At 41.8% G+C, this 25,404-nt stretch overlaps 1 protein-coding gene across 2 annotated transcripts; it reads left to right on the forward strand.

Moving 5' to 3' along the window:
* Positions 1-236: 236 nt before the first annotated feature.
* Positions 237-25,404, forward strand: aldh16a1 (aldehyde dehydrogenase 16 family, member A1). Of its 2 annotated transcripts, XM_080009238.1 has the most exons (17): positions 237-357; positions 2,163-2,262; positions 3,020-3,134; positions 3,366-3,523; positions 10,940-11,017; positions 13,151-13,332; positions 13,801-13,959; positions 16,797-16,955; positions 18,274-18,430; positions 19,665-19,740; positions 19,941-20,046; positions 20,883-21,022; positions 21,268-21,441; positions 21,810-22,014; positions 23,532-23,717; positions 24,189-24,314; positions 24,393-25,404. In XM_080009238.1, exons 1-17 carry the CDS (start codon positions 271-273, stop codon positions 24,567-24,569), a joined length of 2,385 nt encoding a protein of 794 aa, XP_079865364.1. In that variant the 5' UTR covers positions 237-270; the 3' UTR covers positions 24,570-25,404. The 2 variants fall into 2 exon arrangements, with proteins under 2 accessions (XP_079865364.1, XP_079865365.1); XM_080009239.1 differs by lacking the exon at positions 24,393-25,404 and having other exon boundaries at positions 23,483-23,717; positions 24,189-24,298.

Below are 25,404 nucleotides of genomic sequence, written 5' to 3' on the forward strand. Positions count from 1 at the left end.
CTGCGCATGCGCCTAGATTGTATGCGTCCGGTCACGAAATCCAACCGGACGGAAACTATTCCGTGGGCTCATCCGTTCCGTGGGTCCGTTGCGCCCACTGTACAGTTGCCAGGTCCGTGGGGTCTGACGAGATCGAGCTAGCGTGTTGCGCTCGTATTGACGTGGCCTTCAGTCAAGTCTTCTTCGTAGATTTACATACCACACTTTAAATTTAAGACTGTTTCCAAAGCAAGGGAGAGTTTGCTTTTCTATCGCAACATTGTGACTATTATGGCTGGCAGCACCACCAAGACAGTGCACAATATATTTCAAAGTATGGAGTACGGACCAACTAGTTCTAGTGCGGCCTCAGCGCAGGTAAGTTAAACGTGTACAACATTGGAATTAACTTTCCGTCAGTTATGGAAAATATTTCAAGCAGCTTTCACGCGAAGTGGGGTTTTAAGGCCCCGGGTGGATCGGTTGATCTTCAAACGGGGGTTTTAATTGAAGTCATGTGAAGACTGGTTGGGTCTAACTCACAAGGTAAACACGTGACAGTACTGTCTCTGTCTGGTGCACAGCATCTCAGCTGTGTACATACATCACTGTGTGATGAGAGATTCTGATTAAACTTATTATTATGGTCAGTTCTCACGATTGTCTTCACAGAAGACCTGATTTAGCTGGATGTGCAACAGTGTTGGGTATTTGCACCTTTCTGAAGTTAACTGAAGTGCTTTCTGGTCTCTGGGGTATGAATTCAATGTGTTATAAAACAATCTAGAATTGAATTAAACTTTTTATTTGAGGGGTAGCAAAAGGTAAGTTTGATCAATTTAGAGGCAATGGCATTTTGCGGCGTTGGTGAAAAGGGCAGTGTACCTTGGTCCTGTTCTGTCAATGGTTGACATTGACGCACTCCTTTTCTTTTACTGGCCACTGCTCAGAGAATGTGTCGGTTCTCTGCTCCAACCAACTGGAGCACAAGTTTTACATCTCAAACTATTACAGAACAAGATTTTATAAAAACATAAAAAGGAAAGTGTCATCTTCATTGTCCTTCATTGTTCATTCATCTTCATTGTCCTGTGTCATAGGCCTTAATAGAACTTTGATGGAGAAATATCATGTAAAATGAAAAATATCTAAATTATAAAAGTATGATATGCACCAATCAGCCACAACATTAAAACCACTGACAGGTGAAGTAAATAAGATTGCTCATCTCGTTCAAATGGCACCTGTCAAGGTGTGGGATATATTACACAGCAAGTGAACAGTGGGTTCTTGAAGTCGATGTGTTGGAAGCAGGAAAAATAGGCGACTTTGACATGGGCCAAATGGTGATGGCTCGACGACTAGGTCAGGGGATCTCCAAAATGTGGTGGTCAAAGGAAGGACAACCGGTGAACTGGTGACAGGGTCATGAGCGCCATGGGCTCATTGATATGCGTGGGGAGCGAAGTCTAGCCCATCTGGTCCGATCCCACAGAAGAGCTACTGTCGCACAAATTGCTGAAAATGTTAATGCTGGTTATGATAGAAAGGTAAGCTACACAATATTAGTAGTGATTAGGGTGGTTTTAATGTTTTGGCTGATTGGTGTTTCCTCCCACCTATAATTGGGATTCCCTGGTGGACCTTGAGCTATCAATGCTGCCAAACCTACATTTCTCCTTCAAAGTAGCAGCCTCTTTAAACCCTTGAAGATTACTACATTTCCCAGCAGGAAGCTTGTGCGTGTTTTTCTTTTTTGTGTCTCAGAGCTAAGGTCAAACATGTTTGTATAACAAATGCATCATTATGTCAAAATAGTCAATCACAATATCCCCAACGTCAAAAGTGCTGACATCAACTTTTCTTGCCTTATCTTAAATATATTTTTCTTAAAAAAAAAATACTTTGAATGACCCAAGTCCTCCATAACACTCAGTCGAATGAATTCCCCTTTCCCTACAGCTTACATAGACACAGGTGTAATGTCCTTTTTCTTTTTGGTTTTCCCGATCACAGCTGCAAGCAGAAACGCATGTCAACTAACTTAACACAAAAAAGTATGAATAAATAATTCAACTCCACACCCATACAAATTCTCTGTGTTGTTTGACGATGCTGTTGTTGACGATGCTGTTGTTGACGATTCTGTTGTTGACAATGTTGTTGTTCACTTTGTGCGTCAGGCCTGGCTGGACCTCCAGTCTCGTGACCTTGGGGTTTTCATCCGCGGAAGGTTTGTTCGGCCGACTGACAGACGGACGCGCCTCCTGACTGATGCCAAAGGTAACCATCGGCCTGTGCTTTGAGGAAAAACCGCTTAGTTTTCCCATTTTCATTTGTGCAACTAAGTCAGCTTAACCGCCTGAATAAATTGGCTCGGCTCTGTTGAACCAGCTTATTCGCTTGACTTAATTATTCCTGTCTGTACTCTGCAGGATACCGCTCAATATCAGAATATCAGATATCTAAAGAGGTGTATAGGCCTTTTGCCAACATTTTGTTGAAATTTTCAGTGTTATATTTAATGTCAGGATTATTATGCTTTCATCTTTTTGCTTCAGTGTTTATTTTGTACATTGTTGTAGCGGACTCAATTTTTTTTGTATTTTTCATTTTTATCTTTTTTTATTAGTTTTTCTGTTATTTTTAAGTTATATCTCTTGTTTATCATTAGGTTTAGTGTTTATTGGCAGATTTTTTATTTGGTAATGATAACTATTATGTTTATTTATTATGACATTTCACTGCATATATGTTTGATCGCATGTATATGTCTGTGACAAATACACCTCTTGAATCTATTGTATATTTTCCATATGTCACCATTTTCATTTTTAATATTTTATTCTGTCTGTCTATCTATCTGTCTGTCTGTCTGTCTATCTATCTGTCTGTGTCTGTCTGTCTATCTATCTGTCTGTGTCTGTCTATTTTAGATCTATATCTATCTTTCTATCACTATTTAAAATCTATCCATCCATCCATTCATCCAACAATTTAATAAATTAAAGTGTGTATTCTGTTCCTCCCATCTGTCCAGGTGGCAGCATCTGCAGCATGGTGTGTGCCGCTGAGTTGGACGTCACCAATAGTGATAGACTGAAGATGAACTGGGGCGCACTGTCCGGCCACACGAGGGCGAAGGTGCTGCTCAGGTGAACAAAACGGCAGACCAGCCTTCTTACAACACAGCAATTGTCTAATAATAATGCTTAATCTAATCAGATCTATCTATCTATCTACTTTCTATCTATCTTTCTCTCTTTCTATCTAAATGAATTCACATGAATGGGGTCATAGATAGAATAGCAAGTGAAGAGGTGGTTGAATAAGTAGAAAAAAAAGAATGGATATATCCTGAAGACTGTGCTTTTTTTCCCCCCCAGGTGGGCGGGCGCTCTTGGGCAGCATGGCCAGTGTGTCTCGGAGTTGTGTGACCTGTGCCAAGCAACCTGTTCTCCCTCCTCCCTGGTCAGGCTGGCACAGTACTACGCCAGCTGGGCAGAGCTAAGCGAATCAATTCTTACTGGCTGGAAGCCACTGGGTGAGTGTGTGTTTAAGTTTAAGTTCAAGTTTTATTTACGTATGTAGCACCTTTTAATGCAAAAAGAAGCTCAAAGTGCTCAATTAGAACACTCAATAAATGCATGCACAACTTAACACAGAATAGAAAAGACAAAACAAAACAACAACAAAACAAATATAATTAGTACATGATAATAAAGAAAATGTGAGGCTGAATTGCTTAGTACCTATTTAAAAGCTAAATTAAACAGATATGTTTTTAGGTCCTTTCTGAAAATGTATGTCTTTGTCGTAGTGTTTATGTGTATGGCGGTAGGTTGATGGCTGATTTTAAGGGAAGTTTAGAGGTGTTGGGAGTAGAAGTTGATGTGAGACAAGTGACATGTATGTACAGTCTATAAAAATGTGTATAGGCAAGTTTATTTATATAGCACATTTCAACAATAAGGCAATTCAAAGTGCTTTACATAAAACATCAAAAGCATTAAGACAAACTGCAAAATAGATAAATTATAAAAGGATATAGGATAATAATAATACATTGAATGCATAAATGTTGCAGTGCATTGCAAGAAATGAGTCAAAGATACTTCATTTTACTCTCTGTTCACAGTTATTTTGCTTATTCTCCGAATGGCATTTTACCTTGTCAAGTCGGTATTAGCCCTGGAGAACTGGCCTGGAGATCTTTCAGTTATCCGAAATTGCCGTTTTAGATAGACAAAAGCCGTTATAATACAGTGCGAACGAAGCTACTAGTGTGCACCAGTATTTCAACAAGCAGGCAATTCAAAGTGCTTTACATAAAACATCAGAAGCATTAAGCAGGGCTTAACATAAATTTTTCGTTTACTTGCCCGAAATGGAAGATGTAAGCCTCTTAAAAAATAATAAATAAAATAAATAAAACAAACAGGGACTTGGACAATTATTATAATTGATTAATGTACAAAACATACAATTAACAGGTAACAATTACAATAAAGAGGTATACATAGACAGTATAGAATATAGGAGTTTGGCGATCGTTTCTATTTCCATATCATCCAATCATGGCTACTCGAGATCGCAGATAGGTGATCCGATCACCAGAGTATGGAGGGAGTTAGGTCACAGCCTGCCAGTGAGATGCCAGCATGGATGACATGGAAATAAATATTTATTTGTTTTTATAAAATAAGCTTTAATTTGAACATAAGGAGGGAGACATTAAGTGGGAGGTGTGGCCATTTCCTGCATTCTGTTGAATTTTTATATTTTTATATTTATGTTTTATGTTTGTGCCTTTTCTAGATCAATTTATGGTGGACATGTCTTTGTTTATGTAAAGGAAAACACAAAATTGTTGTGCATTGTGCATGTGTTCTAAATATGTAAATTGTCAATATGTCTCAATGTTCCACTATTGGGAATATAACATTCATTTTAAAACAATAGGATAGGATTTTTTTCATTAAATGCCTTGCTTTCATTATAATTGCGTAAATTGTTTTAGAGGATGTTAATTGAGTCCAGTCACATCCTTATAAGTATCTTTGTAGTGGGATAAATATACACAAAACATTTCATACAATTTCATAGATTACAGAAATGCTTGGAACTAGTGGAAGTGCGTCTCTTATCCTCCAAGTCCGTCTCCGCTCAGTACATTCTTCTCTAATCTCACTTTTTTCCTAATTCTACTCATCATATCACACCGTCATGTTTTAACATTTTATCTTATCTTTGATATCACAATCCAAATCATGTCCATAATGTTAACCACTCTTATGGAGTGCGTACCAGTGTGCACGGTCTCTGTTCTGCCTTCTCAAGTGGACAAGTCACCCCCCCCCCCCTCCACTTGTGTATGCAGCTCAGCTGGAAAAGCTTCAACGGTACAGTACGCAGTCTATTTTCAGATAACGTTACATTAGAGATCACGTTTATTTTTCAACTGCAGGAGGTTTTCTGGTTTACTTGCCTCGGGCAAGCGTAAATGTCGAGCTCTGATTAAGACAATGTGCAAAACAAACAACTTATAAAAGGAATTATATTTTTTTTATTACCTTTATAATGTGTTCTACATTATAAAGTTAATAAAAAAAATTGAATGCATAAAACCAAGTCCTAAAAGTTACAGTGCAGCGCAAGAAATTAATCAAGAGCAAATTTGGTTCAGTAAAATGCAGTGGCACACAGGAAAGTCTGCAGCCTTGATTTAAAAGGAGTGAGAGTTGCAGCAGACCGGCAGTTTTCTGGGAGTTTGTTCCAGATGCATGCATAAAATGATGGTGCATAAAAACTGAACGCTGCTTCTCCATGTTTAGTTTTGACTCTGGGGACAGAAAGCAGACCTGTCCCAAATGACCTGAGAGGTCTGGTTTGTAACGTTGCAGAAGATCAGAAATGTATTTTGCCCCAAACCATTCAGTGCTTTATAAACCAACACTAGTAGTTTGAATTCAATTCTTTGACGGACAGGAAACCAGTTTAAAGATCTGAAAACTGGAGTGATATGATCCACTCCCTTGGTCTTAGTAAGCGTTCTGAATCAACTACAGCTGTCTGATAGATCTTTTAGGGAGACCTGTAAAGATACTGTTACAGTAGTCTGTACGTTTTTCCAAATTCTGCTGAGACATAAGTCCTTTAATCCTTGATGTATTCTTAAGCTGATAGGCTGACTTTATAATTGTTTAATGTGGCTGTTGAAATTAAGGTTAGAGTTCATGACTACACCTACATTTCTGGCTTGGTTTGTGCTTTTTAACATTACATATTGAACTGAGCGCTGACTTTTACTCATTCTTCCTTGGCTCCAAAAACGGATGCAAGATGTTGTATGTCCTCCAAGTTTTTACGGTTGATCGGAACAAATTGTGTCATTGTATTTGAATTGATTTTTAGTGGACAGCACATACCCTGTACCTGATATTGGGGCACTAACTGCAATTCTAATTTTCGGAATTTTGTCGGTGAAGAAGGAGGCAAATTCATTGCAGGCCCTGGAGGATAGAAGTTCAGAGGCTGCTGACACAGGAGGGTTTGTTAGCCTGTCGACAGTATCAAACCAGGCACGTGCATTATTATTGTTTTTGACTATGATTGACTATAAGACTTCAAAAAGGTAATAGAGAGTGGGGGTACAAAATAGAAGTGAAGGGAATAGAGTTATTTATATGGGATAGGCTATTTTTATATACAGATATGTGCAGTAAAGTGCATGTGAATAAAGTGTGTATGGAGATATACAGTACAGTATACAACAGTACGACACAGCAATACAGTAACACCAAACAGAACAGCAATACAGCGCAGTATGCAGTAACCCAGAACAGTGATGCATTAACTTGCAGTACTTGCAGTGGTGTTTTCAGTGATATACCGTTTTGTGATTTCCTCTCTTTGAATATTTGTGTGTATGGAGATATTACTGTCAAAGTATAAACAGGAATGATCAGAGAGAGAGAGCAACGTCAGGCACCACGAGCTTATAAATGTTCAGACCCTTGGAGATGATTTGGTCGAGAGTGTGCTCCTCGTCGTGTGTGGGCTCCGTCACATGCTCATTCAGTCCATAGTTATCAAGAACACAGTTCTTTAGTACCGTTTATCCTGGGGGTTGTCAACATGGATGTTAAAATCACCCACAACCAGTATACAGTTAAAGTCAATACAGATTATCGACAGCAGTTCAGCAAGGTCGTCAAAAAAGGTTGCACAGTATTTAGGTGGCCTGTAAATATTTAGAAACATAGCTCGAGAGGAGGAATTCAACTGAAGAAGCAAAATTTCCACAAGATATTTGCCTTTGAGGGAATCATTAAACAAAATGGCAAGTCCACCTCCTTTCTTATGCATTCTAGCTTCACTCATAAAACTGAAGCTGGGAGGGGTTGACTCCATAAGAACAGCTGCACAGTTATCTTGGTCTACCCAAGTTTCAGTTAGAATCAAGGTTGTGTTTGATCATAAAATCATTGATTAAAAATGTTTTTCCTGCCAAAGACCTAACATTTAATAAAGATAGATTTAGTGTGTTAAAAGCATTAACTGCCAAAATTTTGGGACAGGCTGTGGACGACGAGGGATGGATTAAAAATTCGATAAATTTGCAGAATCTGTTGCTTCCTGTTTCTTAGCAGATTCACCATTCTTTTTCTATTACTTATCAAGACAGGAATAGAGGAAGCTACCTTCACACAGGGCCCCAACTTGTCCTGGGAAGAGCCATGAGTCCATTAGCCTTGCAGCCTGGACCCAGCAGATATCAGTTAGAGCGTTCTGTATCTTGTACACAAATAACTGGACATGCTGTGCTTTTGTCAGGCTGGGGAGACGGAGGAGGATTCTGATGGCATCGTGCAGGATGTGGCAATGGTGGAGGTGGACGCAGAGGGGGGTTTATGGGAAAGAAAGTGGGAGAGTAGATTGGGGGAAGGGGCGGAGGGTATGTTTGGTCCTAGCGGTGACCTGCTCTTTCAACTGGTCAGCGAACTCCAAGAGGGGGAGGGTGACTGGAGAGGGAGGTGACCTGGATTTGGTTTGGGAGGGTGAAGAAGGTGAATCCTCACAGGCGGTTGTCGGCGAGCGGGGTGGAGACTCCTCTTCCGCTTGGCTCTGATGACTTAATCTTGATGATGTTTAAAGCTCTCTTCAGGGGGGTTGGGGGCTGAGGTGGCTCTCTTTCAAAGTTTCCATGTTGTGTTATGTTACTTGTTTTTTATTCCTCTTGTCCTTGGTTGAGGAAGCAGATGGGTGACGCAGGAAGTCAAATAGGATAGAGATAAGTTTTACTCCTGATTTGTTAAGGCAAAGTCCGTTTGCCTTAAAAAGATGAAATCGGCAAAGCTGAAATGTGTTCAGTGCCAACAATCTGTGGAATCTCTCAACTCCTCTCTGACTGGCGGTAGAGGGCCAATAAACACTGACTGAGCTGACTGTGTTCAACAAATCAATCAAATCTTGTTCCATTTCTTAGACGAGTGGTTGATCGATTGATCCGTCGGCCGGTTAATTTGGCCGATATTTTCACATTTTGAAATAATCGGCATCGGCCGATGACCGCGCTCACAAGGCCGATAAACAAAACATTTCTGCAGACTTGTGTTGTAAAAAATATAGATTTTTCTACACATATCGATTCTGAATATTTAAAACGGTTTCAATACTCATTTTCCGCACAAATGATATACCGATGCCAGCTGCGCTTCCTCGCTCTGTCTTCTCTCTGACAGCAAGTTCACACACACACACACACACACACACACACACACACACACACACACACACACACACACACACACACACACTGCTGCAGTGGCCACATAGCCTCGCCTCCTCTCACTCACTCACGGCTTTCACTGTCTCATTCCCTCCAGTTTGTTATGGTGTAAGCTCATTAAAGATGGCAAGTGCAGAGCCTCTGTGACCCGTTTTGAAAGAAAACAGCAGGAGTGCTGTTTGCAAACACTTTGCATTTGAGGCAAAACATACAACTAACTCAGAGAATTTGAGTGGATATATATATTTTTGTCCTCTACACGGTGCTGCACCGTGCATGTGTTCTCGTGCCGATTTTGCTGTGTTCGTATTTTAGATCTATTTATTTTAGTGTGTTTCCTAACTTGTATGAAACTAATCTTTGAAACACAACACGGTTCTTTTTAGTTTTGGTTCAATAAGGGAATGGAGCGGCAGGGGGACGCACCATCGCGGGCGTCCAGATTGTGGATATTCCGCTATCGCGAAGCCCATTCACGCTTTAAAAAACGCAGCGCATAAAAAGGGCACCATGGGCATCAAGCCCCCCACACGTGCCTGCCTGTGTGTCCTGAGCCGCGTCACACCGTCTCCCCGTTGCTTTCCGTTGCTACGGGACTTAATTTTGTAAAAACAGGATGTTTTTGTGCAAATACTTTACCTGTAAATAATAAATCCTGCACTCTGTATCAGGGAGGCTATTTCCCGACCAGACTTTAATATGACGCAGTTTATTATTATTATTATTATTTTTTTTTTTATTGCTTACAGTTATTTTTTTCTCATTCATACATTATTTTTCCCCCCAAAGTGTAGTGTTTTGATAACCTGTGGACATTTATTTAGTTGATACATTTTTTTTATTTAAAATAAATGTTAATTCAAGTTTAGCAACTTTGTGTCTCATTTGTTATTATTATTATTAAATTGTTGTATTTTATCAGATGCAAAAAAAAAAATTAAAACTATATTGGCATGGGCCATTGAAAAACCCATATCGGTCGACCACTACCTCAGATTCCGGGGTCCCTATGTGCACTATTATGGTTTTCACACTTGGATGTGCAGCCACAATATGCAGGATTCTTTCTGTCATGTCAGAGACCATATCCTTGGGAAGCATTATTTTGGTGTTCTTACTGCACATGCTTCTTGCATCTTTTACAGCAAAGTCATCCACAATCAGAGTTTGGGGCCCAGTTGTTAGCTTCCCCTGTCGCCTTTCACTTTATGAGTTGCTCTCAGTGTTTACCTTGCTGTGTGAAGATGAGAGGTTATCCATGTCATCAGACGGAGGTGCAGTGTCCTGCATGGGCGGAACAAATTTGTTCTCCAGTTGCACACTTGGTTGTTGGGGCGGTTTGTTGCTCGTTCTCCCTTTCACAGCTGTCCACAGTTGTGCCCGACCAAGGACAGGGGTAGAAGAGGTGCTATGCCTGGATGATAATGCAGGCCAGCCGCTCGCATCACAGATCTCTGGGCGCTGGGCTCTGCCTGTCAGTCGTCTATCTCAGGAAATGATTGACTTTCAGGCTGAGCACCGAGAGACTCATAGGGAGGAGATTTATGACCCAAAGTGAGGTAAAGTGGTGTCGATCCCACATAGTCCATTCACTTCCACGTTCACGTCTAACCGATGATTTTTGGTTTTGCAATCTGCTGTAGAAGTTTGTTGAAACCGTCTGTGGAGAAGGGGGGCGTCTTGCTGCTACTTAGCTTAGCTTAGTTTAGACCTTTATAAACAGTTAAGTCCTTTATAAAAGCGTCACAGCAGGAAAAAAGGTGCTGAGACTAGTGAGGATAAAGGCAAAGCAAAACATGTCTGCTCTGCACGAAGAACACACACGATCTATAGGCTGGTTGTGTTCTGGCAGTACGTGCTTGTTGAACATTTCATTTCATTTCCCCCCCGTTTGCTGTTAGAACAGCCTCCATGCTTCTGGGAAGGCTTTCCACTAGATTTTTCCTACATGGCTGCGGGGACTTGCTTTCGTTCTACTGCAAATGTTTGTCTATGGAGGCTGCATGGCTGTATGCTTGATTTTATGCACTTGTAAGTAATGGGTGTGGCTGAAATAGCCAAAACATAGTGATTAGAAGGGGTGTCCACATACGTTTGGCTATGTAGTGTGTGTGTGCATGGGTGTTCTGAACCCTGTGTTGATCTTGTCTGTGCATATGTGTCTCTCAGGTGTGGTGGCAGTAGTGGGTTCAGATGACTGCTCCCTCTATTCCCTCATGCTCAAAGTCCTGCCGGCGCTAGCCATGGGTAAACACACACACACACACACACACACACACACACACACACACACACACACACACACACACACACACACACACACACACACACACACACACACACACACACACACACACACACACACACACACACACACACACACACACACGCGCGCGCGCGAGCGCACCAGAAAAAAAACAGGCACATACAGTGGGGCAAAAAAGTATTTAGTCAGCCACCAATTGTGCAAGTTCTCCCACTTAAAAAGAAGAGAGAGGCCTGTAATTTTCATCATAGGTACACTTCGACTATGAGAGACCGAATGGGGGGAAAGAATCCAGGAAATCACATTGTAGGATTTTTAATGAATTCATTGGTAAATTCCTCGGTAAAATAAGTATTTGGTCACCTACAAACAAACAAGATTTCTGGCTTTCACAGACCTGCAACTTTTTCTTTAAGAGGCTCCTCTGTCCTCCACTCGTTACCTGTATTAATGGCACCTGTTTGAACTCGTTATCAGTATAAAAGACACCTGTCCACAACCTCAAACAGTCACACTCCAAACTCCACTATGGCCAAGACCAAAGAGCTGTCAAAGGACACCAGAAACAAAATTGTAGACCTGCACCAGGCTGGGAAGACTGAATCTGCAATAGGTAAGCAGCTTGTTGTGAAGAAATCAACTGTGGGAGCAATTATTAGAAAATGGAAGACATACAAGACCACTGATAATCTCCGTCGATCTGGGGCTCCACGCAAGATCTCACCCCGTGGGGTCAAAATGATCACAAGAACGGTGAGCAAACATCCCACAACCACACGGGGGGACCTAGTGAATGACTTGCAGAGAGCTGGGACCAAAGTAACAAAGGCTACCATCAGTAACACACTACGCCGCCAGGGACTCAAATCCTGCAGTGCCAGACGTGCCCCCCTGCTTAAGCCAGTACATGTCCAGGTCCGTCTGAAGTTTGCAAGAGAGCATTTGGATGATCCAGAAGAGGATTGGGAGAATGTCATATGGTCAGATGAAACCAGAAATATAACTTTTTGGTAAAAACTAAACTTGTCGTGTTTGGAGGAGAAAGAAAGCTGAGTTGCATCCAAAGAACACCATACCTACTGTGAAGCATGGGGGTGGAAACATCATGCTTTGGGGCTGTTTTTCTGCAAAGGGACCAGGACGACTGATCCGTGTAAAGGAAAGAATGAATGGGGCCATGTATCGTGAGATTTTGAGTGAAAACCTCCTTCCATCAGCAAGGGCATTGAAGATGAAACGTGGCTGGGTCTTTCAGCACGACAATGATCTCAAACACACTGCCCGGGCAACGAAGGAGTGGCTTCGTAAGAAGCATTTCAAGGTCCTGGAGTGGCCTAGCCAGTCTCCAGATCTCAACCCCATAGAAAATCTTTGGAGGGAGTTGAAAGTACGTGTTGCCTAGTGACAGCCCCAAAACATCACTGCTCTAGAGGAGATCTGCATGGAGGAATGGGCCAAAATACCAGCAACAGTGTGTGAAAACCTTGTGAAGACTTACAGAAAACGTTTGACCTCTGTCATTGCAAACCAAGGGTTTATAACAAAGTATTGAGATGAACTTTTGTTATTGACCAAATACTTATTTTCCACCATAATTTGCAAATAAATTCTTTAAAAATCAGACAATGTGATTTTCTGGATTTTTTTTTACTCATTCTGTCTCTCATAGTCGAAGTGAACCTATGATGAAAATTACAGGCATCTCTCATCTTTTTAAGTGGGAGAACTTGCACAATTGGTGGCTGACTAAATACTTTTTTGCCCCACTGTACATAACGAGACATTCTCCCACTAATACAATACATGGATGCTTACCATGTGATACAGACACAAGGCAACTATCTGCTATCAGTGTTATTTAAGATATAAACATCTTTAGATTTCATCCGCCACAAATTATCAGGGCAGATAGTGAAAATATGTAATATTAGCATTCAGACGCAAATAACACATCATTTTCCTGGGTTCAAGGTCAAATGACTTCACAACTAATATTATTATGTATTGTCAAAGTGGGGTTTAAAAGATGGCGTTCAAAGGCAAACACAAGCTCTGGACAATTCAGGAGCACATTTATGTATTTGAAAAGAACAGTTTCCCTGAATTCCTCGCAGGCAACTCTGTAATCGTCGTACCCGGTCTGAACACCACGCCTCCCGCTCTCCTATTGGCTCAGCTTTTTATCGAGGCGGGACTTCCTGCCGGGGTTCTCGACGTTCTCCCGGGAGGCGCTGTGTCTGTGGGCGCCGTCGTAGCTCCCCACGCCTCCTACCTGATCTACTGTGGAAATAAGCAGGTGTGTGCAGGTGACTTAATTCAATTAGATTTTTCGAGTTTAGTTTCTGTTTAAGCTCAGTTGAAGAAAAATAAAATATAAGGAAATCTTCTTAACTCAAAGGCTGGACTACATGGCACAGTACGCTCAGCCCTAAACAGAGCGTTGCACGTTCTAGGGGTGAGCAAGCACCATCTAGTGGATTATTCTGTGCTTTTTTTCTGTGGACCTTTTCTGAGGACTATTTATTTTGAGTTTTAGATCATTCTTTGTTTCACCTGGTTTTAATTTAAGTTTAGATTTAATTGAGAAAAAAATATGTTTCTGGCTTGGCTTTTATTGCAGTTAACAAATTAGATTTATTTTTCATTTTAATCTCAGTTTTCGTTAATAAAGCTAGTTGCTTGATGTGGCATGACGTGATTGGAGGCTGGGGGTCGCTTGACTGAGGTTTCTCTCTATCTCTCTCTCTCTATCTCTCTATCTCAGGATGGATTGGCTCTGTGTAAGGCCACGGCGGGGCTGGGCCGGCTCACCTCTCTCTCACCCAGCATCGGCGCCACATGCCCCTTCATCGTCTTCGAGTCGGCCGATATCGACAGCGCCGTGGACGCAGCGATAGAGGCCGCCTTCAAGAAGAGGAAAGAGGTAAATATGGACGGCCTTCACCCAGCGCGGGCAGAGCAGAAATCGGCTTGAACAGACACTGAAAAGTATGCCGTTTTGATAAATTTGGAACAATAGCTTTTGAGTAAATGCGTTGGAATCAAAATCTGTTTATTCCCCCAGGACATTCCCCCAGGACATATACTAGGAATTTTTCTGGAGAGGTTTGGGCGCGTTTATAAAACTAAAAGGTTAAATAAAAATGGTCAAATATATACAAATAGCCAAAAAATACAAGACAGAAATAGAGATTGTCATTTTGTATAACCAAATATACAAAATGCGATACTATGCACAAGATAAACCATTGTTATGGGTAACTGGTAATAATAATAATAATAATAATAATAATAGCTGCAGGCAGCATACACAGTTTAGTCGTGTTAGGTACGGTTTTCTGAGTTTCCGTAATGCTGTGATCAGCCTTTAAGTGTCTTTACTTTTAAAGTTTTTGAAATAAATTGTGTATAAATTTAAAGTAAACATTATTTTATACAAAAAAACCACGTGAAAAATCATATACTTAATTTAATGAAGTATCTGATTTTTCATGTGTTTTTTCAAATGAGTATTTCTCATGCTCTATGGCTTCGGCCAATCACCGTGGATTTACGTCACTGGATGTTCCTTTTCTGTCTTTCAAGAACGGTGTTTTAACAATTATGATCGTTCCTGGATCATGCAGTGTGGACACAAATGAAAGGGCCAGTTCCTCCAAAGGTTCTTAAAATTTCCTGTGGTACGAAAACGCTTTCTGTGACCGATTATAGTTTTCAGGGTTTTGTAAAACGCAGCATGAGTTACAGTTTTTCGAGTTTCCATTTATTACAACATCGGCTGAAGTTGTCTGTCTACACGTAGAAAGTGGCTGGATGGGAATGAGTTCCCGAGAGACAAAGGTTGGACCTATATAACCTTATATGATCTCTGCAGACACTTTAAGTTAAATAAGTTCTTGCAGTTATTCTGTTAAAAAGTATTTAATTTTCTTTTTTTTTATAGTAGTCTGCCTTAAATAACTTTAAGGCAGACTACTATAAAAAAAAAAAGTCTGCAGACTACTATAAAAAACGTCATTAATATCATGAAACGTGGGCAACAACTGAAATTGTTGAAATTGGTCAGTGGGATCAGTTTGAGTCAAACAGTTTGATATACTGTATGTTATTATCTCTGTTAAAGAAAAACTGCAAAAAATGTTTTTATTTAAAAAATATGAGTTGTGTGAGAGAAACCAAATCCCCATTTTAGCAAGAATCATGTTGCCCTACGTGTGGTCCAGGGTAGTCGGCCCTTCGTTAAAGTTCAGTGGACGACAATGGCTCTCTGTTCTGGTGTGTTTTGTGACTGCAGAAGTGCATTCACTCTGGCCTGGTTACGGTGTAGATTGGGCGGTGTTTGTGGGTGTGGGTGGGTTTCATACGCCGCAACTAACATCGGTTATCATTCTGAAGTAGGGTTGCATAATTATGGCTAAAATGATAATCACTATTATTTTAGTCAATATTGTGATCACGATTATTTATCCCAATTACCAGCCCCTTTTGGGGAACAACTCAAATGTACAAATCTTTTAATAAAAATAGGACTTTCTTTCACATGAATTCAGTCTTCTTTAGGTGATATATAAATTACATCCAAACAAGAAGGTCAGTTACATTATACCTGCAGGTTTTTTGCAAGGAAAAGAAACAGCCTTTATTTATCTTGTCTGTGAGTGTGGCAGATCCATGAGATCCATAGACTTCTGACTTCAGTTTTTCATTGACGTAGCAATAGGGCTCCCTTTGGGGCTGGACCCCTAATAATTTTAAAGGCAGGAATTTATCTGTCTGTGTGTCTGTCTGTCGGTATGTCCCTAATTTATCTCGACAACCGTTCATCTGATCTACTTTTGTATTGCTGGGGGCCCAAGGACGTGCAGTGTCTAAGTTGGTGCAATTTGGACATGCGACACATGCAGTATTAATAAACTTTCAATAAACAGCGAACAATAAGCCAGCATGGGGTGGGGCTTCAGGGCTCTGCAACTGAGCAACAAAGAGTATCTTGAACGGCCACGCTATGGACTGAATCATTGACATTTTGTTAAACTGTGCCATTCACATGTCTTAGAAAGTATTTTACAGCTTGAACGGGTATGCACTAGTAAAAAAAAAAGAAAAAAAGTTAGAACTATGTGCTAACTAGCTTATACAGTGTAATACCAGTCTTATGCATATATTATTGCACAAGTTGTTTGAATGTGTGTGTATGTGAGAGTGAAAGGTGGGGGCGGGCAGGAGTGTGTGTGTGTGTGTGTGTGTGTGTGTGTGTGTGTGTGTGTGTGTGTGTGTGTGTGTGTGTGTGTGTGTGTGTGTGTGTGTGTGTGTGTGTGTGTGTGTGTGTGTGTGTGTGTGTGTGTGAACTTGCTTTCAAAGAGAAGACAGAGCAAGGAAGCGCAGCTGGCACCGGTATATCATTTGTGCGGAAAATGAGTATTGAAACCGTTTTAAATATTGTGTGTGTGTGTGAATATCTACACTTTCAACAGGAGATAAATGCCCTTTTTCACTTTTTGGTTGTCAAAGGATGACGTATAATGAGTAATAAATAATAATAAGTATATAAGTATTTATTTTTATTTTTACATCAGCTAAACAAAAAAAAAAAAAAAAACTATGATAACACTTGAGTTCCAGGCAGAGAATTGGAACCTCTCATCCCAGTACCACCACATCATCATCATCATCATCATCATCATCATCATCATCATCATCATCATCATCATCATCATCCGCCGTCTCTGAAGCATCCTGTGTGTTCTCTGTTTGGCCCAGGTACAGTGGGTGCTGTGTGTGCAGGAGAGCGTGTGGGACAGCGTGGCGTCCCGGCTCAGGCTGCGCATGGCGGGGCTCAAGTGCATCGCCCTGGCTGCTGAGGGGGACCGAGCCCTGGTGGAGGCCGCAGTGCAGGAGGCCCAGCAGCAGGGGGCGACGGTCAGTCAACTATAACCGTTAATAATAGTCTATTTGTTTGGATTAGCATTAGATATGGGTAAAGTACTCTTAAGGTTTTTAAAGGGGAGTAAAAGAAATATGGAGACCCATGCATTTTTTTTTATATGGGAAAAAAAATATATATCTACGTTGAAAGAATGTTAGATTCTTCACATCATGTGCAACAGTGTGTACCCTGATTTTCCTTTCCTCCTTTGGAGTGCTGAGCAACATTGTGAAATTGGTCTCGAAGCAAAATTCTAAGCCCCAGATAATATGCTTATCTCTTATGGGAATATCTTTTGTTGGAATGGAACAGTGATACGAGGGTCACACCGCTGGCAACGGTGACAGTGTGAAGCCAAGCAGCTCTGGTCTCGTCGGCAGGTCTATGTGCCCCTGGCTTTTGTGGGAGTGTCTTCTCAAAATCGACTGGCTGTTGTGGGCACTCCAAACATTTCAAACCTCTCACCCTTTCCATATTTAATATACATTATATAGATCGAGGGTGCCGTGTGTTCTTTTAAAAAAAATTAAATGGGTACTTAAGATGATAAATTAAGATGGTTTGCTTTTCTTGGAAAATGAATTACTACTTGAAAACTCATAACTTGTCTTGCCATCCGCCCTTAAAATAATGAATTGGCATTGTTGGGGAAACATAAAATGACATGTTCCTTACTTTGTCGATAGTTTAAGGGACGTTTTTCATCAGTAAAAATTGCTTAATCATGAACAATTACACAGTGGTCTGGGTGTCCATTTTCCAACGACTAGCGGCATTGAGAGCAGATCTTTTCTCCTATTGGCTGTCGCCTGGCGCTGCTCATTTGCATAAAGTTGAAATCTGCTCAACTTATCTTGTCGCCTAATGTAGCTCCGCCCCTGCAGCTGGATGAAGCGGAGCTCCGTTTGAAATGCATTGCAGCGTGTCACTTTGCAGCGCATGTGCGCCGGCATTGTGACTGTACCAAAATCCTTCTGAAGGACATTGGGCTTTGAGACTGCGAATGCACACATACCGATTCCTTAGATAGTGTAGGTGTCCCATACTGTGCTCATGTACTTATGCTCATTATGTAAAAATAAATTATTGAATTCACCACTACTACTTAGTCCAGAAAAATTGCATACATTTGACATTTGACATAATCTCCATGATATATTGCTGAGACTGCTGATAAACGGATATATAAACAGGAATTTAATTGAGTTATTTTGCAGAATAATGCAGTATATGAAAAAAAATTGGTATTAAAATCCAGGCTAGAATCAGGCAGTTTAAAGTCTGTTTGTTTGCTTGCCCTCCCCCCCAAAGCTGATTCAGCCGTGTGCCGCACCCCCCTCTGGCACCCAATTCCCCCCCACTGTGCTGTGTGGTATGGCCCCCTCCTCTTCCTGCGTGGTCGACCCCCCACCCGGCCCGCTGCTGCCACTCATGACCTTCAGGAGCAACGCGGAGGGAGTGACCCTGGGTACTTTGTGTGTGTGTGGGTGTGGGTGTGGGTGTGGGGCTGGCTGGCTGGCTGGCTGGCTGGCTGGCTGGCTGGCCCAGGTCCTCGACGTGCAAGTGTTGGTGGGACGCAATAAATTTATTTTTTATTTGATTGTGAAACTGATCAGAACAACTCTCCTGAATGTAGGCATTGAAATAAAGATCAACCAGTTCCAGAGTGAGGGAAATGTGGAGAAACAAAATATGTATATATTTAGCCGTAGTAGCTCGCATACGATGTGATTATCCTCATTAAGAGATGGCTATGGTGTGAATAACTGATGGAGTCATTTAGCTGCAGTAACTCAAATGACACGGAGACTCCCTGTTAAACTATTGTACTAAAATTTTCCAAAGGTTGGCACGTCTGCAATTAGCAGGCTGCAATGTGTTCACATGACCATGAAAAATGGATGACAGCTTGTCTGGACTGCCCCAAATTAAATTCAACAACTATTTCCTCAAATAGTGGCCTTTATAGTGACCTTTATTTGCCTCAACAGAAAGGGTACCAGGCCTTTATTGGAAGCCTGCTTATATTAGAAGCAGGCTTGTATATCGAATTCCCTCTGTTTAATAAATATATTTAATCATATTTTATTATTCACTTTAAATTAAACTTTCATCTGGGTGCCATGCCATGCTTACATATGTATGGTGAAAAAAGAGACAGCCAGTAGCTACCCTAACATTCACACTTGTGGTGGTAGTTGAAGGGAGAATTCCAGTTTTCCGAGTTTGCCTCAAACGCACCACTTCCTGCTTGGAGTGCTGGAGAGCAGGATCGCTCAGAGCGGGGCATTTACCCCAATAAGTGATCTGCGATCTGCTATGCAGCAGTAGGAAATGGGAGTAAATTAAATACATCTACAGTTAAAACAAAATGTTTTTATTTGCGTTGTTTGGGAGTGGAGTTTCACACTGGAACAGCGCTGCAGCGCCAACCGGTTGTTCCTCCAGCCTGTATTTGAGTCAAGCTTTTATTTGTCATTGTAGGCCATGACCCTGGCATTTATTAGAGGCCCAGTTTTTGTTTGACTACCGGTTTATATTTGAGGAAATAAGGTATCTATCATTCAAGTCTGTGGGTTCGCCGGTTTCTGAGCGCCAGAAACTTTGGCCGCCATTTTGTTCTGACCAAATAATTATAAGAACCTAGCCAAACATTGTTTTTCGGTAAAAAATAAAAACAAAAAAAACAACTCCTCCCACAGGAAATCACAGTCCCCATGGGCAGGCGGCTTCTATCTGGACTGAAGACCTCACCCTGGCCCTGGAGGCTGCCAAGAGGTACCACACACACACACACACACACACACACACACACACACACACACACACACACACACACACACACACACACACACACACACACACACACACACACACACACACACACACACACACACACACACACACACAAACAAACACTTATTCAATTCTTTCACTCCCCCCTCCCACCTTTCACTGGTTATATTATTTCTCCCCAGCCTCTCCGTGGGCTCGGTGTGGGTGAACTCCCACTCTGTCTGCGACCCCTCCCTGCCCATCACCGGCCACAAGGACAGCGGCACCCACACCGACGGCGGGCAGGAGGTAAGTGTCTAGAACAGTGGTCTTCAACCGGTATTCTGCAAGCCCGAGAGGGTCCACAGAGGTACTGCAGGGGGTCTGCCAGTTACTTTAAACATCAAAATAATTTTTGTGCAAAAGTTTTAAATATATTTTAGTCGGAAAATAATTGAGTTTGTGTTTATATTTATTTTAGTAATTAGCTGAAAGCACATTCTGACGTTATAGTGTGTTCAAAAACCTCTGAATGTTCAGTAACAGACATAACTGATACTGAACTTCAATAAAAACCCATGGTTTATGGTTTGTATTATTGTATTGCTATTAAACAGCATGGAAAACTCTTTCAGATTTGTGAAAACTTTAATTTATTCTTTAATTAAACGGTGAAAAAGTGGATTTCATTTTTTTTTTCCTACACGCAGGCCATTTAAGACCAGGTCTAGGTAAAAAAAAAAAAGACTGTACTTTAAGGAGTCAAAGCTAGACTAGATTATGATAAAAGGCCTAAACAGCATTTTCAACCCTATTCATTTTCAACACTAGATTTGTGAAACCCACCAGTCATACTCTGTATGCATCATAACTGGGTTTATCAAAAGAAAACATATATACCAATAAGGTATTATAACCATTAGACATTTGTTATTTGACTTAACGCAACACAAATTTGTTCTGGCTCCTTGAACTGAAAAATGTTCAAAAGGTTCTGGTGTAGAACAAATAATAATGATTGGGAAAAATAATATTAGTTATATAATTATATATAATAATAATATTCTTTCTATAATTATATAATTGAGAGGTCATGGTCTCTTTCTCTGAGTGAACTTTCCCTCCTCCAATCCCCCCTTCACCAGGGCCTGTACCAGTTCCTACGTCCTTCTACCTTCGTCTCATCTCTTCAGCCGTGCCCCTCCCCCACCTCCCTGGACTACGCCAAGTTTGGAACAGCAGCATCGCCAGCTATCGTTCCCGTGGCGGCGACAGAGTCTGACAGGTGTGTGTGTGTGTGTGTGTGTGTGTGTGTGTGTGTGTGTGTGTGTGTGTGTGTGTGTGTGTGTGTGTGTGTGTGTGTGTGTGTGTGTGTGTGGTTTCATGCTATGTACTGATGTGCATCACTATGTAATAAGTACTATGCCTTCACTGAGCTGCGAGGTGTTTAATGCATAGCCAGCCATGTTTATGTTTATCTTTTTCTTTTTCTCCCCCTAACTTTTCTCCCTTTCTCCTCCCTCCTCGCAGTGGTTCCCCGAAGTCTTATCTCCAGTTCGTAGGGGGCAAGCCGTGCAAGGCCGAGTCTGGGTGCAATGTGGCAGTGCAGGCACCGGAGGGTACTGGCGTGCTGGCGTACTGTCCAGGCGGTGGCAGGAAGGACGTACGCAACGCAGTGGAGGCCGCCAGCAAAGTCCAACCCGGGTGAGAGCCACGCAGATACAGACAAATACCAACAGTCGAGCGATTATTTTCTACCGTCACAGGGGCGTCATAATATTTCAAAGTCTGACCTGAGAGAGGAGATCCTACTATGTGCCAATGCAAACACAGGTGTGTAGTGTTGCTTTAAGCTTTTTTTTAATGCTAATCATCCTTAGACAAGTGCCCATCATCACTGTGACAAATTCCTCGTACATGTAAATGCACCTGGCGGAATTAAGTCATTCCGATGTAAGCCATGTAGTATATTTTTGCTTTTTAATATATACACAATTGGAAACTTGTGATTATTCTTAAAGCTGTCCTCCTTTTAACAACTTCTTCCCACTGCTCACGCCATCCCGCCCTAGCTGGATGAAGAAAAGTCTGTCCACCCGCGCTCAGTCCCTCCTCTCCCTGGCCAAGGGACTTGAGTCAAAGAGGCGGGAGATGGCCACGTCGCTCAGTGCCCAGACTGGCCTGTCATTGGATGAGGCGGACCAGGAGGTGGAGCTCAGCGTCTGCCGGCTCAGCTTTTGGGCGGCGCGATGTGACAAGACCCAGGGCGGATCCCCGGTGAGATTCAGTGTGTGGCGCGAGTCTGTCTCATTTCCATGGATATTTCCTTGTTAGCTTGGGAACATTGGGGCCACTTAGGATTGTCTCATTAACACTGCTATGCGGAGCCATCAATATGTCTGTCAAAGTCTCCCCATTACAGAAGTGGAGGGTTTATTATTTACAAGTAAAAGAGTATTCACACACATGCACATACACACACAAAAAAATCTAATTATTACAAAATGAAGTCCAATAGCAATGGGAAGCAATGTGGAGACGTGCGTGGCACGGGACGCATGTGGAACAGAACAACGACAGAAGCTACGAACACGGTTGAGGTGCCGTTATAACCGGAACGTCGTTCCGTTTCGTCCAAATCTATTCACAGAGCAGAGCAGACATTAGTGAAAAACTGCCTAAGCTGACCAAAAGTAGTCGGACGGTCGTTTGTCATCGACACGCCAATGTTCGAAAACGAATGGAACGAGATGAGTTTAAGAGCAAGACGCTTTATGACGTCATCATAGTGTGTACTGTAAATGTGCACGTTATGATTCAGAATGTACATTGGAGTAGTGTCCGGTGTGCGGCGGTGAGTCCATCATCTCTTCTTTGATATTTTATCTCTTTAGTCCTCCTTAGTTTGCCGGCCTCATGAAAAAACACGAAAAAAACATGAATCCACAGAAACTCGTCACCACGCCGAGTCCGCTCAATTGTGCGAATAAGTGATGCGTTCGTGAACTATGAAGGCGTCAGAAAAAGAGAGCATATGAAATTGTGATTAGTCACATCGAAAATGTAATCCAAGGAAAGAAGTCACCACTAAAATGATGTACATGGGTTGGAAACAGAGGAAAACAAATCAATCGAAATCGAATATAAAGACACGCTCTGGAACAGGGACGCACATTCACTGTGACGGAGCGCTCCGTCTTTCCAGCACAGTGTGGGGTGGTCTCTTAGTTGTGTTTGTTGTTTTTCGTTCATACGTATCTGTAGGAAACTAACGAAAATAAACCAAAATCTAAAGTTAAAACAGTCTGTTTTTCTATTCGGCACCGGCGAAATGGCTCCGTCTCCATTACGGCTCTTTAGGAAAAGAAGCGTCGGGATTAAAAGGGTGCTCGCATACTCCTGAAAATTTTTCAAGTTGAAATTCCAAACGCATACATAGCTGGCCATAGCTATGGGCCATAGCTGGTGAAGTGTTGAAGTCGGAAGCATAACAAGGAGAGTAAAGGTTCCTAGATGTGACAACATTTCACAGAAACCTTGGTTAGCATTGGATTATCTCTAAGACTTTTATGCGCTTGTGAACAACGGCAAAACCTACGACTACAAGCAAAAGATGTAAACCGTCATCCATAGCTCGATTTTCAGGTCAAAATGGCGACATCTGCGTCTCTGCTAGACTGCTTGACTACGACCAAAGTCTTTGGAGATATTCAGAGACATCATATCATCAATCACTTTGCTTCAGAATGCTCAACATGACAGATCAGCGTCCTCTCCCTCCGCTGCTCTCCCAGACGGTCCCCCAGTCGGGCTTGGCCCTCTCTCTGCTAGAAGCCCTGGGAGTGATCGGTGTGGTCCTCCCCGATTGCAAGCCCCTCCTCTCCATGGTGACATTACTCGGGGCGACCGTCGCCATGGGCAACGCTGTCGTCATGGTACCCAGTGAGCGGTACCCACTGCCGGCCTTAGAGTTCATCCAGGTGTGTTCTCACTCTAAAAATGTTTAAAATGTAAAATTATGTAAAAGAAAAACAACCAAAGTGTTCAGAGATTTGTACTTTTTTGGCTATTTGTATACTGGACATTTTATTTTTTATTTTTACTTAATAAAACATACTTACTATTTACTGAAAATTTTATAATAAAATAAAAATGTTCTTTATTATTATTATTTATTTTTTCTGATTCTGTTTCTGATAATACTTAAAATTTCTAACGTAATAAGAATTTACCATATTCACAGTTACTCGTGGTTATTATCCTCGATCATGCATCAGTGTTACTGCATCGTCAAGAATTGAAAATAACGCCAAATTTCTACATGTACCATTTTGTCATATGAGATTGAAAATATTATTTTTTAAGGTCAGCTACGTTGAGTCTATCTCTCGATGTCCAAACACAAAAATCTTAAATTAAATCTCAACTGATGATTCCTCTTTGGACCCCAGGTGCTTCAGGCCTCAGACCTTCCTGGCGGCCTGGTGAGCATCATTTCGGGAGGTCGAGATCAGCTGACGGCGGCTCTGGCCAATCACAACGTCATCAAGGCCATCTGGTACTGGGGCAGTCCCGAGGTATAGACCGCAGCAAGCAAACACAAAAAACAAAAAAAAATAAAATAAACATATCTAATTTTATACCCCCCCTCCCAGGGCTGTCAGTACCTCCAGCACACCTGCCTCAGCCCCCTCAAGGCCCTGTGGCTGCACAGCCGCAGTGAGGACGGGCCGGAGTGGGACGTCTCCTGGGCTGAACCCGGTCCTGCCGCCCTGGAGGAGATGTGGAGGAACGCCGTCCAGTGGAAGAGCGTCTGGATCCCCACCGCCTAGACTGGAGTGACTAGAGTGGTTGGAGTATTGTGAGTGGTAGGGGGGAGGGCTTCTATTATTCAGGCCTCAAGCTTTGGGGCTTTTGGGCTCTTTGGGGTTCACATCAGACACATAATACGGATTTGTGTGTAGCCCACTTAAAGAGACAGTTGTTTTTGTTTTGTTTTTATTGACCGTGGTAATGTGAGATTACCGGAAATAAATACTTCTGCTTCTACTGCAATCAAAACCATTCGCGACCCTGGCCTCCCCCGCTTACTTCACAAAAAACATACTTTACTGTTCTCAATCGTCTCAGATTAAAGGCGTTACACAGGGAATTCCCTTCTTTTTTTTGTTTTGTTTTTTCAGACCAAGCGGTTGGTGGTCAGGGTTCAAAACTAAAGCAATAGTTTTTGTTCGGACACCACAGAAACTTAATACACCAGAAAATGTAATTCATCATTTTCAGTACTCAATTCATCGTAGCTGTCCCATCATAACAGATTTTTTTATTTTTATATCTACAGGAGGAAAAAAAACTGTTTCCCTATATGCCTTATAGTGCTGTCAATGAATGAGTTGAAACAAGAGTGTGTGGCGAGTGATTCCGCCAAAACCAATGTCAAACCTTAGTACTGTACAAAGTGATATACTGTAAAGTGTGATCGGCGTAGCCGCGCCTACATTCCCAGAACATTCCAGAACGTCGTTCATGCCATAGCCTTGGTTTTTGTGCTGTTAAAGCCTGATATACAGTGTGTAAAGACAGTATGTGAGGCCGCTGTCAATGAGCCATAATAAAAATCTTAAAAAAGCTTATATCTGTATTTCTCCTGAGAGTTGAAATTTTGGT

Source organism: Zeus faber (genome assembly GCF_960531495.2).
Source record: "Zeus faber genome assembly, chromosome: 11".
In the NCBI taxonomy this organism is placed as follows: Eukaryota; Metazoa; Chordata; class Actinopteri; order Zeiformes; family Zeidae; genus Zeus; species Zeus faber.